At 34.8% G+C, this 13,839-nt stretch overlaps 1 protein-coding gene across 1 annotated transcript in view; it reads left to right on the top strand.

Moving 5' to 3' along the window:
- The window catches only part of LOC110099867 (GEM-like protein 1), a 31,845-nt gene extending 18,616 nt beyond the window's left edge, over positions 1-13,229 (top strand). The window contains exons 3-4 of the mRNA XM_020827170.2: positions 2,964-3,235; positions 12,824-13,229. Coding sequence (XP_020682829.1) covers positions 2,964-3,235; positions 12,824-13,012 — 461 coding nt within the window. The 3' untranslated portion in view covers positions 13,013-13,229. The remainder of the gene's footprint in view (positions 1-2,963; positions 3,236-12,823) is intronic.
- The last annotated feature ends 610 nt before the right edge of the window (positions 13,230-13,839 follow it).

Below are 13,839 nucleotides of genomic sequence, written 5' to 3'. Positions count from 1 at the left end.
ACGAAGTTTACATATGCCAATGTGCAACCATCAAGCACTCTAATCGATCATGATCCATTCGAACTGATGAGAAGAGTCTAGAATTTGGCCCCCTGGGTTCTACAGTATGTCCAAAATAAGTGATAGACATCTTATATTGTTCTTTTTCAATTGTGGAAGCTATCTTTTCAATAGTTAATCCTCGACCCAGTAGGAAATGATTTTCTTGGGAGTTGGGATCATAATTGCCAACATTATCATTGGCCCATATCCCAGATTGTTTTGTTGGATTCATGAATCCTCCTCCTTTATGCATTATTTTTTACTGTTTTGAGGTTTTATTCTTATTTGTATAAGTATTTTTTCATTTTATTTTCTGATACTTGTACATTAATTTTTCACTTGGATTATTGATGCATCTTCATCTCTTTGTTGTATACGATTAAACCATTTAAACTTACTTTCTACAACCTCATACTCTATATGTACTGCTCATTGTTTTTCTAGTATTATCAGTTTTCACTCTAGTCTTTCTAGTTCTAGAACATCTTCTTAAAATTCTTTTTATGTTTCAACATGACAAAGATGGCCTTTCAAGAGCATTTTCGTAGGAGCTAAACTGAATTGCCTTTCTTCTTATTTTAAAATAAATAAAAACTGCAGGCATCTTGAAATGTTTCCTCCATTCACAGCAACTAATGTAGGAAGGCTGCTATCTTAGTTGATATTGAATATCTTAGAGCAACATGGGAATTTGAGCGTCCTTGATATTGGATAGTTATTGACTTGAATGGAGTCATTATATATCAATTAAAGAAAATAAACTATATATATACATACATACATACACACATACTAAGAGAGAGAAGTGAGAACGATTGATTAAGAATGACAAAATTTATCCTCATATATCTTTTGGCATCCCTCACAAGGTTTGGATGACTAACATTCAAATTACCTAAAAAGAAAAAGGTTGCTACTTTGAATGTTTAGCTTTCAAATTTGTGTTGGATGGTAAAAGATGTAGAAGGATAAGGTGGCTTTATTCTTATAAATGAATGGTACCCTAACCATCGTCTCTCTCTCTTTCTCGCTTAATATGTATATATATACATATATACATTCTATTCCCAGTCAAATTTTGACATAATGACCTTGAAATGTATAAGATTAACTGTCCATTCTTTTGAATACCATTTAAACTGGTAACATGCATGCTTTCATGACATTTTAAGATTGTTTGATCACAAAATTGGATGCATTCAAATTTTCTCAAGAGACTGACTCAATTTGCATAAGAAGATAATTGCAATTTTGAAGTGTTGATACTTTTGAATAGGTATTTCCTTGTATTTAGGAATTAGTTGACGTAATCTAGGATAAAGTTTAATAATTTTTGAATTTCAAAAAGATTTTTCTCTCTGATTCTTACAATTTGCAAGGAATTGCTTTTTTTTTTTTTTTTTTTTTTTTTTTTTGGTTATAAATAGTACCATATCTTGCTATGAAATCAGAGAACTTTAAATTCCAACTCTTAGCTTCACGCTTCTATCAAAACATATATGATTTCACCGGTTTACTATTTTTCCCTCATTTTCCTGTCTGTTACAAGGGAGGGCGGCTGCTTTTTCCTCTCTCTCCACTTCCCGGATTTCTATCAAAACCGAGAGCTGTTGGCTCCGGAAAGCTCCAATCAGATTTTGCTTCTGGATATCTCATTTGGCTTAAATTTGTCTCGAACAGTAATTTTACTGTTTGTACAACAAATCTTTTTAGGGGAGTTTCTAATATAGAAGAAGCATCCGTGCTCCCTTACCACTTTTGTTTCTCAGACTTTGATCGTTTAACGTTTAGTTGATTCCTTGATTTCTTCACACATCTATCAAACCATATATGATTTCACAGATTTACTGCCCAAAATTTAATATTACAATTATATCACCATAATTTATCAATTCTTATAAATATACCATCATTCTAAGATTTTAACATAAAACAAAATTTCATTAAATTAAGTAGAAATACTTCTTAAATTTATCTGAATAATAGAAGTAAACATTTTTGTGACTGAAATCAAGATCAAATCAACACATAAGTATAATCGGGAGGGTGGGAAATTTAGTCTTCGGGCTATAGGCTTTACCCCAACCCAATTCTTGATTAGATTTGATCAATCAAGTTGATTGGGGTCTTAAGCCCAAGGGAAATTTTATGACGGAAGGAAGTTAACTCATCCGACGTTAAAATATGATAGTTAGAATTGACTTCCATATCGGTTTGAATTTGGTGACGTGCATTAATAGTAATATATTAACTTAAATCTCAAATTAGTCTCCCAACTATTTGTATATAGCAATTTTAGACTCAAGAGTATAACATTGCTCCAATTTAATTCCTCGATTATACAGAATTGATCCCAAATGGTTTCTTTGGGGCTAAATTGAGATTAATTTTGTAAAGTCGAGAGACTAAGTTGGGATCAGTTTTATATCATAATTATATCATGGGAGACAATTTTGGATTATTTTTGTATGTCGAGTGATAATTTGGGGCAACATCATACTTTTGAACTAAATTGGTCATACACGAATAGTTTGGAGGCTATTTTGAGATTTTTTTGCTAATATCTTTATTTGATTTGCTGGTAAATTATACATTTAGAGTGATATACTAGTAAAAATCACATAATATTTTTGCTAATAATCCCCTCTCTAGCTTTTGCTTTTTGAAGACCTATGTATAATTAACTTGTCGATGAATCATGACGTGCAAGTTCTCCATGGAATTTTTATTACTTATATTATCATAATATGGTCCCACTTTTACCTATTTTCCCATCATAATGCATATATTACTGCTAAAAGAAATATTATGAACATATGATAAGATAGGTTTATTATTTTAACAATTAAAACAGGATTTTCCAAGTTATGCTTTCATTTTTATTCATGTATGCCTGACGGGAAAGAGATTCTCAAACGCAGTGAAAACGGGACCTAGCTTTGCTGATGCTGCTATGGGGAGAATAGCTCAAGGAACTAAAATAATTGCTGAAGGTGGTTACGAGAAGATATTTCGACAAACTTTTGATTCAATTCCTGAAGAACAGTTTAAAAAGGCATACGCATGTTTCTTGTCAACATCAGCTGGACCTGTTTTGGGAACCTTGTACCTTTCTACCGCTAAGATCGCATTTTGCAGCGATAACCCTCTTTCTTATACTGTTGGTGACAAAACTGAATGGAGCTACTACAAGGTAAGACTTTATATCCGTTCTTTTTTGTTTTTCACAACTGCTATTATCTTTGTACAGAGAGATTTTGCAAAATCAAACTGGATTGATGTAATCAAATACTTTTTGAAACTAAATGATAATTGTTAATGAGAAGCTTAAAAGAAATTAATAATAATAATAATAATAATAATAATAATAATAAAGATAGTTTTTTTTGGATGAAACAACTGGAGGGTTAGGCTTGAAGCGTCACCTTTGCCTTAGTGAAGAGTCTATTACCATAATTCAATCAATCCTGTGATCTTCGAATTCATAATAAGGAAAACCTAATTACTATTCCTCTGTTTCCCATCTATTTTTAGATTCAATGTTGTATCCATTGTAGCTGAAACCTATTCTTTTAGTTTTATTTGTTGCTTTCACGGCTTTTACTTTTACGACCTTTTGTTTATCCTTTTTCTTTTTTAATTTTATTCTACTAAGATATCTTTTAGTTTTCAAACATGTTCATAAGAACAAAAGCTTTTAGAGCATGCAACCTTGATTATTCATTTTTCACCATGCTAACAAGTTCGTATTTGACAGAGTCATTTTGATTCAATTCTTCATATTTTGAGATAACTTAGTTAGGTTAGTTTACTTAGTATGTAACTGTGATATGTTATTTAACTCAAGAAATTTAATTTAAGTGCCCAGTATTCACCGGTGATGGAAATTTCATTTCTTAATCGTTAATCCGTCCATATGTAGTTGCGATTTTTATAATAACTTTCTCTATGGGAATATCTTCCACTGAGACAATCTTTCTGGTATAAAATAACAGTTTAGTAAGCATGAACAAGGAAGACTAGAGGTCTTCATGAAAAGAAAACTGCTCCTTATTTACAATTTGCTATAACAAGTTTTTTGAGCCAGATTTGGATATAAAGCTTTTGACAGTAGAAGGCAGTGGGCGTGGACATTTAAAATGGAATGCCAGTAAATTTAATGAAATGGGAATTTGATAACTCAAGGGCGTAGAATATGGCCACTTTCTTCTCTTTTAATATGTCATCCAATATTCTGACTGCTTAATGTTTGCCTGTTGGCCCAAAGAAAACTCAATTAGTCAGTGTTTTAGTTATTTAATTTTTATCTTCCCAAGTATGGCCACTTTTTTCTCTTTTAATTTGTCATTCCAGTATTCTGACTGCTTCATGTTTGTCTATTGGCCCAAAAAAAAACTCAATCAGTCGGTGCTTTAGTTATTTGATTTTTATCTTCCCAAGCGTGTTTTCTTTTCAAAAATGCTTCCATTTCTTTCTGTCCTTATTGAGAACAGTTGAGATACCCTTAGTGTTAAAGGGGAATCTCTTCAATGTGTTACTAACTGAAAATAGGAGCCTATATATAAACATGTAGGAGGAAAAATAATAATAAAGAATAGAATATCCTCAATTATGAAGATATAAAATTAAATATCCTTAATATAACACTTTTCAATACTAGAAACCTTCCTAATACTATCACTCATCAATGCTTTCACTTAAGTTAGAGCATATACATCTATTAGCCTTAGCTTGTTACATGAATGAGAAAAAGGAGTTACCCAGAGTTTTGGTAAAGATATCCATCACTTGTTCAAAATTGGAAACATGATAGGTGACCATATTCTTGGAAAGCATACATCCTGTACGCAATAGCAATTAACTTCAATATGTTTAGTTCATTTGTTAAAAGCAGGATTATTGGCACTGTTGGTTATGATAAGTTTATAACAATATTGCGTCATAAGTTAAGTGATATGAGAACCAAAGTCTCCGGAAAGAGTTTTCACCCACATTATTTCATACGCTAAGTAATCCAAAGCTATATATTTTGATTAACATAAAATTTTGTCACAACAGTTTGTTTCTTATCTTCCATATGTTTAGATTATCTCCAACAAAATTGTAATATCTTATTATTTACTATATATCTTTACCTAAGTTAGCATAATTAATATTTGAGAATGATTATTTAGGTGCTCTGTTTTAATATATAGTTACCCTTTTTCAAGAGCCTTTTTGATATACTTGAGAATTCACATAATAACTTCCTAACATTTTTATTTTTTATTTTCATGTGTTAATTAACCTCATTAATGATGAATGAAATGTCAGGTTTGGTAACAATCATATAAATCAACTCATCAACTAACATTCGATATTGAGACGGATCATTAAGTAATTATTCAGTTCTTCATTAGCAGATGTGATTTGGATTTCTCTAAGGATATCAGCTAGCTTGCAACAACGAAGACCTATTTCTTCAAGTTTAATAGTGTATTTCCTTTGAGATAGTGATATCATCCTTTTATTTTAAGCAAATTGAACTCCAAAAGAGTACTTTGATCGAAGCACTTTTGTAAGTAGTGTTTTACTTCAGAGATGTGATTATCATCACTTGGAGTACGATATCATCAACACGAATAACTAAGGCCGAAAAGAAGAAAATAGAAAAAAAAGAACTATTTCTTGATTCCATATAAAGTTTGGAAGTATTTATAGATTTTTTCAAAAGGTTTACCATGTAATTAAATCAAAGCTATTAAAAAAAAAAGAAAAAAAAGTCCACTAGATGGGCTGACAGCTATAATAACATGAAGAGGCACACAGATTGCAAGCTATGAGGATTGATCCAATAGTTAGAACCCTTAATTTGTGTATTTAAGGATCCCTATCAAGATTGTTTGACTTGTGGGTTCCACAATCATTCATCTCGTATGATAGGGCCTAATGATGCGTGACTAATGAGGATATAATGAGTTATATTATTGTTGTGAAGACTAATCTCAACTAGGACTTCATAAAAATTTTCAAACCAATCTAATAAACCCTATTTAAGTCCACACATGGCCTTCCTAAGTAGGCATATGCGCTTCTCCTCCTTTGCAACACACATAGGAGGTTTTTTTTTTTTTTAACACACATAGGAGGATGCTCAATAGATTATGCCTCTTTTAGGTCATCATAGAGGATCCTATCACTCACATACATTTTTAGCATAGTACTTCCTCGATTGATAGTAGTAGATAGAAGAATTTTGATGGAGCTATGTCGAACAGCCAATAAGGTGTGAAAATAGCTTTTCTTATATATGAATCTTTTTGTAACCAATTGAGCTTTTTATCGGGCAATCGATTCATTAAGATCAAATTGCATATTGAACACGTAATTATAACTAATTGGTTTAACCCTAGGATGAAGAACATTCAAATCCCATGCATGATGTTTAAGAAGAGTGCTTGTTTAAACATCAATAGTGTCTCCATAAAGGATTTTGTAGTGCATCTTGATATGCCCTGAGAGTAGATATAGATGACTACAAACAAGACAAATGTACATAATGAATTTGATAAATGAATGATGCATACATGTCAATGGCGAAAACTGGCATGCATCATGGCGCATGGCGTGGCCCAGCACATCAAAATAGCGCGCACTATTTGCACTATAGATGGGCAATGGCGCACGCGATTTTGTTACAATGTTATAAATTATAAATTATAATTAAATTTTGTAGGTTTATATATTAATATCATAATTAATTATTAATTAATTAAACTTAAAATTAATAAAATATAAAAAAAACTAAAAGTGATTTGACTTTTTTTTTTAAAGAATTAAAGCTATTATTTTTGCTATTTGGCAGGATTTAAGCTAAATTATGCTTAAATCCTGCTCAAATCTATTGATGTAAGTTTATAGGATTTAAAATTATCTTTTTTGTTATTTGACAGGATATTTTATGCCTAAATTTTTCTCTAATCAATGGTCAAGATCATAGATGCATAGAGGTAGGTGTAAGAGTTTTCAGAAAAGTGAAATATATGGTAAATGTTTCTTAGATTTAGAGTGAGAAAAGAAAGATGTAGTCTTATAGTTTATGTTGTTTGGAGTTTACAATCACAAGTAAGGGGGTCATTATGCCATTAACCTATTTTACTGCGACAATACCCAAATAGCATGATAAAGTAGATTGACAAGTGAAAATTATGGTGAAAGTAGATCAACCGAATATCCACAATATGAAGGATAACTATTTTGATATTTATAAAGGTTGGAGATGTATTAGATAGTATTGCCTACAAAAGAGAACATAAGGGTTGATGAGATAGCAAGCTCTCAAGACATCTCTGTAGAACTGATGAAGGATATTCATATGAAACATCACCATTCTTGCAACATCAAGATGTCTATTTTTATATTTTACAATGTCATTCTATTGAGATGTATTTAGACAAAATGTTTGTCGAGTAATAATATGACAAAGTAGAAAGTGTGAAATTGAAATCGAAATTGCGTAATGCTTATCTTTTATGCGCGTGTAAATTTTTAATTAAAGTGGAAACTAAAATTGAATTTCTTGATAAAAATTTGGAAATACATTAAGTACCACTGGACAACATTTGAGCAAATAAATCCAAGTAATGTGTTAATAATCATCAATGAATATGATAAAATAACAAAATCCTAGGTCAATAAGGACAAGTCTAGGGCCCAAAATGTTTGATTGAACTAAGTATATAGGAAGAGAGAACTAAGTATATAGGATGACAATTAGTGTTACAAGATGGAAAAGATGAACTATAGTGTTTACCAACTCACTTGTTGAGAAAAACAAACCAAGAAGGAAGAGATCTTGAATTCCTGCACCTTCTCTAGCACCCACTAGCTCCTCCTGACTCGTTGGTCACCTCTTTTGCATTCTCCTACACCTGGGCTTGCCGGCCAACAACACCGGGCTGTTTCCACTGTTGCTACTTCTTCTTGTCAGGGTCGAGAGAGAGCTCACTGTTTTGGATGGAAAATCTAGACAAAATTCTTATTAGGCATTCTCTTTTTGAAATTATATAAGGCACCTCTATTTATACTAAAAGAACCCTTAGGGGCAAAAAGGTAAAAAGCCTAAAACAAAGACTTAAACTAAAAAATAGAAATAACATGTCAAATAAGAACCAATATCCACCACACGAGTTGTCAATCTCCACCTTGGCTCTTGATTTGAAATGTGCTCAACATCTAATGCTAGGATTTCTCCCTTACCATCCTTAACAAGTTTAAGCAACGCTGAAACTTATGATTTGGAAAAGCTTTGGTCAACACATCAAATGTGCTATCTTATGTATATACTTGCACAATCTCCACCACACCAGTTGACACACTTTCTTTGAGAATGTGAAACTTGATGTCAATGTGTTTAGTCATTTCATGAAACGTAGGGTTCTTAGATAAGAGAACAGCACTTTGATTGTCACAAATAATCTTCATTGGTTTTGAAATAGGATGGACCAACTTTGTCAACAAGTCTTTGAGCCAAATAGCCTCCTTCATTGTATCGGTTGCAGCCATGTAGACGCCTTCAGTAGTAGATAAGGCCACAACAAGTTGTAGCTTGCACTTCCAAATCACGGTATTTTCATATACCTTGAATATATTACTGGTGAGAGATCTTTTAGTGTCATTACATCCTGCAGAATATGAATCAACATATCCAAAGTGGACATCTTCATTCAATTTTGATCTACTTCAAACCCAAATATGTAGCTCCATTGAGGTACCTAAGCACCGCTTTGCTACCTCCCAATGAGACTTCCATGGATCAATCAAAAACCTTGAAATGACACTGAGAGGATAGGCCAAATCCGGCCTACAACAAACCATAACATACATGATGCTTCCCACATCATTCTGATAAGGAATCGTGCTCATGTATACCTTTTCTTCTTTCTCCTTAGGGCTTTGATCCTTTCAAAGCTTGAAATGAGATGCAAAAGAAGGTGAAACAGATTTTGACAATTCCATGTTGTATCTTTTCACCTCACTATCAATGTAGGAGCTTTGAGATAGCACTAACTCTTGACTCGCCTTCTTCCTCTCAATTTCCATACCAAGGATCTTTCTAGCAGCCCCAAGATCCTTCATATCAAGTTCATCCTTGAGCAATTCCTTCAACTTTGAATGTCCTTCATGCTTAAGCTAGCCAACAACATATCATCAACATAAAGAAGTAAATAAATGGCCCTACTTGCTTCCTTTGCCTTCAAGTAAACACAAACATCATGTCTACTTCTTTTGAAGCCAACATTATGCATGAAGGTATGAAAGCCTTGATACCACATCCTTGGAGATTGCTTCAATCAATATAGGGAACATCTTAGCAAGCAAACCAAGCTTTCTTTTAAGTTCTGGTGCATATCTCACTTGCTTGAGAACCCTCTCCAATCCATCATGGAGCTTCAACCGAATGCTACCTTGCCCTTGGATCTTACATAATTTGTTGTTCCCTAAGAACACCAAGCCACCTTCATTCTCTTCCAACTCTTCAATCCACCCACGGTTTGGATGCATGTGGTAAGAGCACCCAGAATCAAGTATTCATTTCTTGTTAGACTCAGTATTTGAGGTTACAAGGGCATCTGAACTTTCATACACTTCCTCTACAAATAAGGCATATCCACTACTTTCTTTGTTTCAATGTTTGTTATTCAATTTCGATCATTGTCTTTTGAAGTAGCCTTCCTTGTGACAAAAGAAGCACTTCACCTTGCCTTTAGACTTGGATCGATTTTGGTTCTTAGCTTTGGACTCCCTCTTCTTGGGTCAACCTCTCACGGCAAGGGCGTCAATTGCACCTTCATGCTTCACCTCAACCCCCCTTTGAATCTCCTTGGAGTTGAGTGCATCCTTTATTTCTACCATAGCAAGAGTCTCATTTCCATACAACAAGGTGTTCACAAAATACTCAAACCTAGAAGATAATGAGCTTAGTAGAATGATTGCTTGATCTTCTTCTTCAATCTTCACTCCTATGCTTTTCAAATCTAAGATAATCCAGTTGAATTCTAAGTGCTTGTTCAAGGGATTGGAATCATCCATTTGCAAGGTGTACAACTTCTTTTTGAGGTAAAGCCATTTAGCTAGAAAGCTTTTGAGATATAAAGATCTCAATTTTTCCCAAATCTTTATATCCGTTACTTCATCTACAACCTCCCTTAGAACTTCATCTCCTAGGCACAATAGGATTTTATTATGTGCGTTGTTAAGCACATCCATGCGCAATCTTTCTTCTATCCTCAATATCCCTTCCTCCGATAGGGCTGCATCAAGACCTTGATGAACTAGCAGAGCCTTCATCTTCAACCTCCATAGGCTTAAATCATTGAGACTTGTGAATTTCTAAATTTCAAGCTTAGCCATGGACATTTTCCTTGAAGAATGTTGCTTTCAGCCGTTCAGATCAGCTGCTATTCACAAAACAGCCAAAAGAAAAATTGCTCCGCCGCCAACAACCTTCTCCTCCTGCTGTCCAGAAAAACAGCAAAGAAAGCTTCTGCCGCTGGCCACCTTCTCCTGCTGTCCAGAAAAAAAACAGCCAATAAAGCTTCCACCGCCGGCCAACTTCTTCTCCTGCTTTGTCTTAGAAAAATAGCAAAGAAAGCTTCCACTGCCGGTCAACCTTCTTTCCTTCACCTGCTGTCCGCATGGAAACCTGCTGTCCAGCGTAAAACCGTCCATAAAAACCTTTCTTGCACCTGCTGTCAAGGGAAAAACAACCAAGAAAGTTTCCACTCCTGATGTCCAGGGAAAAACAGCCTAGGAAACTTCCCTTCCACCTGCTGTTTACTCAAAAAACAGCCAAGAAAAGAAACTCCACTTCTTGAGTTCAAGAAACACCTTCCTCCTTCCCCTTGATTTTTCTTGACCAAACTCTGCTGCCACTTGTTGAGAAAAACAAACCAAGAAGGAAGAGATCTTGAATTCCTGCACCTTCTTCTTTAGCACCCACCGGCTCCGCCTGACCCACTGGTCACCTCTTCTGTAATCTCCCTCTCCTGGACCCGCCAGGCAGCAGCACCTAGCTGTTTCCACCGTTGCTACTTCTTGCTGTCTCCGTCGTGAGAGGGGAGAGGGGGGAGGGGAGCTCACTGTTTGGACATAATTCTTATTAGAATTCTCTTTTTGACACAATACAAAGCACACCTATTTATACTAAAACAACCTTTAGGGGCGAAAAGGTAAAAAGCCTAAAACAAAGACTAAACTCAAAACAGAAATAGCATGTCAAATAAGAACCAATATCTAATACTCTCATGTGCCAAATTTTGATCGAGATGAATAAATAATGACAAATTCCTGAAGTCTATTGGCAAGAGGATTATCTTGCCAACAAAGCCAACGAAAAAGAATAATAATGAAGGAAAGGGCAAAAGTAGACATTTGTTATCAAGCAGACTATTAATTAATCTAATAAAAACAACATAATCATATTTCTTGTCACTTAAGAATTTGACAGTGTCATTATTATATTAGAGGTTGGCCATATGAGAGAAGTGGTACAATTAAATTTTATATTGATTGATGGTGAATGAGGATTTTGACTTATTAAGATAAGAATGAGAAGTCGTGCACCGATTGGGACATAGGGAGAGGAGAATTCAAGTGGTAGTGATGAGCAGTGTTGTAAGAGAGTGTGCGAACTTGAGTAGGGAGTGGGCATGATAGCAAGATTGAGAGAGTGCACATGGGCCCGAGCTAAGAGCTATAGGTGATGCTATTGGAGTGAGTAGGCATAGATAGCATGCCTGCAAGCTTAGCACAAGTATAGCGAGGGGTGCAAGCACAAACACAGCTAGTAGGTATACGTGTGAGCAGGGATGGGTGAGGCTCCTAGGGCATGAGTGTGGTGATTTAGGCTAGTGAGTGAACATGTTGCGGTCAGAAAGATTGGGTAAAGATGGATATAGGGTTAGTTTAACCTCTTTCTACTTGGGGTGTCAATTCGGGTCAACGGGTTGAGTATGAGTTGAACCCAACTTGACCCGGCCATAAACGAGTCGACACTAACCCGACCTGGTTTTGCAAACGGGTTAGGATTGTCAACCCGGACCCTACCCGTGCGGGTTACTGGGTCGATCCGACCCGACCCACATACCAAAAGGGTTAGACGAGGCCCGCCAGCGCAGGCTCACCGGCTCAGGCAATCAGGCGACATGGCGGCAGGCGGCAAGCGAGGCCAGCGTGGGTGAGGTGGTGTCTGATCGGAGCGACTCAGGTAGCATGGCGAACAACGGAGCTGCGAAAGTCGAAATAGGGAGGCTCTCGCGCTCAGACGTTATGGCGAACAAGGAGGCGAAAGCCGGTGCCGGACCCGCGGCTTGATGTGACAGTGGCTGACGTGCGGACGGCTGATTGACTCGTGTTATGTGTGGACATGATGCGATGGCGACGTGACTTGACGCAGTCAATTCAAGTTCCCGGTCAAACCGAGTTAGTTTCGAGTTTCCGAGTCAACCCAAACCCGACCCATTTCTCAAACGGGTTGATCCTAACCTGGAATTTTCGGTTCGGGTTCAGATCGGGTTTTCAAGTCATGTCAAATATTGATACCCCTACTTTCTACCCTATCATATTAGAGGAAACTAATAAAGAGAGAATATCCTCAATTATGATATTCTAAATTCATACCACCCGAATATCACATTTTGCAATATTAGAAACCTAGTTATCCTATCATATGACAGCATTTAGATTTTGTTTTGTTACCTATTGTAAACTTTTGCTGACAATTATTTCGTCCTAAGAACAGGTTGTTATTCCTCTGCGCCAACTGAGATCAGTCAATCCTTCAACTAGCCATGTAAACCCATCTGAAAAGTATATCCAGATTGTATCGGTTGATAACCATGAGTTTTGGTTCATGGGATTTTTGTACTATGATAATGCTGTGAAGCACTTACAGGAAGCTTTGAATGTTCCCGGCAACTTTCAGCCTTAGTTGCAGAAATCCCTTAATAGATATTGGATTTGGATTAAATGGGGAGGGATTATGATGCGTTTCTTCACTGTAAGGTGTGTGGATGGTTAATCATATTGTGTATGCATTGCATTTGTTTGATCATAGATATCTGCAGATTGCTGTCTTTTACGTGTTGATAGTGGAATTATGCGTTTTACTCCATTACAAAATGATATTGAGTTCGTGGATGTTCAAATTTCTTTTATAAATATTTTGGTTGTATCTCTTGTTCAATTCGTGCTATTTAGGCTTTGTTTGTTTGAGACATTTTTTATTGATTTTTAAAAGCTATTTTTTAGTACAAAAAAATTCTTGTAAGTATCAAAGAAAAAAATAGTGATCAAAAGTTATCTCAAATGAAAAAACTTTCTTATTGTTTTTTAAAGCAGCTTTATAGTACAAAAATATTTTAAACTAAAAAATTGTTTTAGAAATCAATAAGAAAATTATCTCAGCTTTATTATAGTTTTTAGTAAATAAATTTATTTATTTTATTAAAAAATTATTTTAAGTAACAGTAAGAAAGTCCTCCCAAATAAGACCTTAATATGTTATATAGAAAGCACTTTTTTATGTGATTTTTAGTAATTTTGTTTTATCACCAGAATCTAAAATGCACTGTTTTTATGGATTATTGGCAAAAAAAACAAAAAAACACTGGCTTTGCTATAAAATTTTATGATGGACAAGCTGAACTTGTTGGACAATATTCTAATTAAATATTAATTAGGATATTATAATTAAACTTTTTCATGAAATTTTAGGAAGATTTATTTACATGCAATTTAAATTTATTTATGTATTAA

This window comes from Dendrobium catenatum, unplaced genomic scaffold (genome assembly GCF_001605985.2).
Source record: "Dendrobium catenatum unplaced genomic scaffold, ASM160598v2 fragScaff_scaffold_1351, whole genome shotgun sequence".
Classification (NCBI taxonomy): Eukaryota; Viridiplantae; Streptophyta; class Magnoliopsida; order Asparagales; family Orchidaceae; genus Dendrobium; species Dendrobium catenatum.
This window is presented reverse-complemented; position numbering and strand designations above follow the sequence as displayed.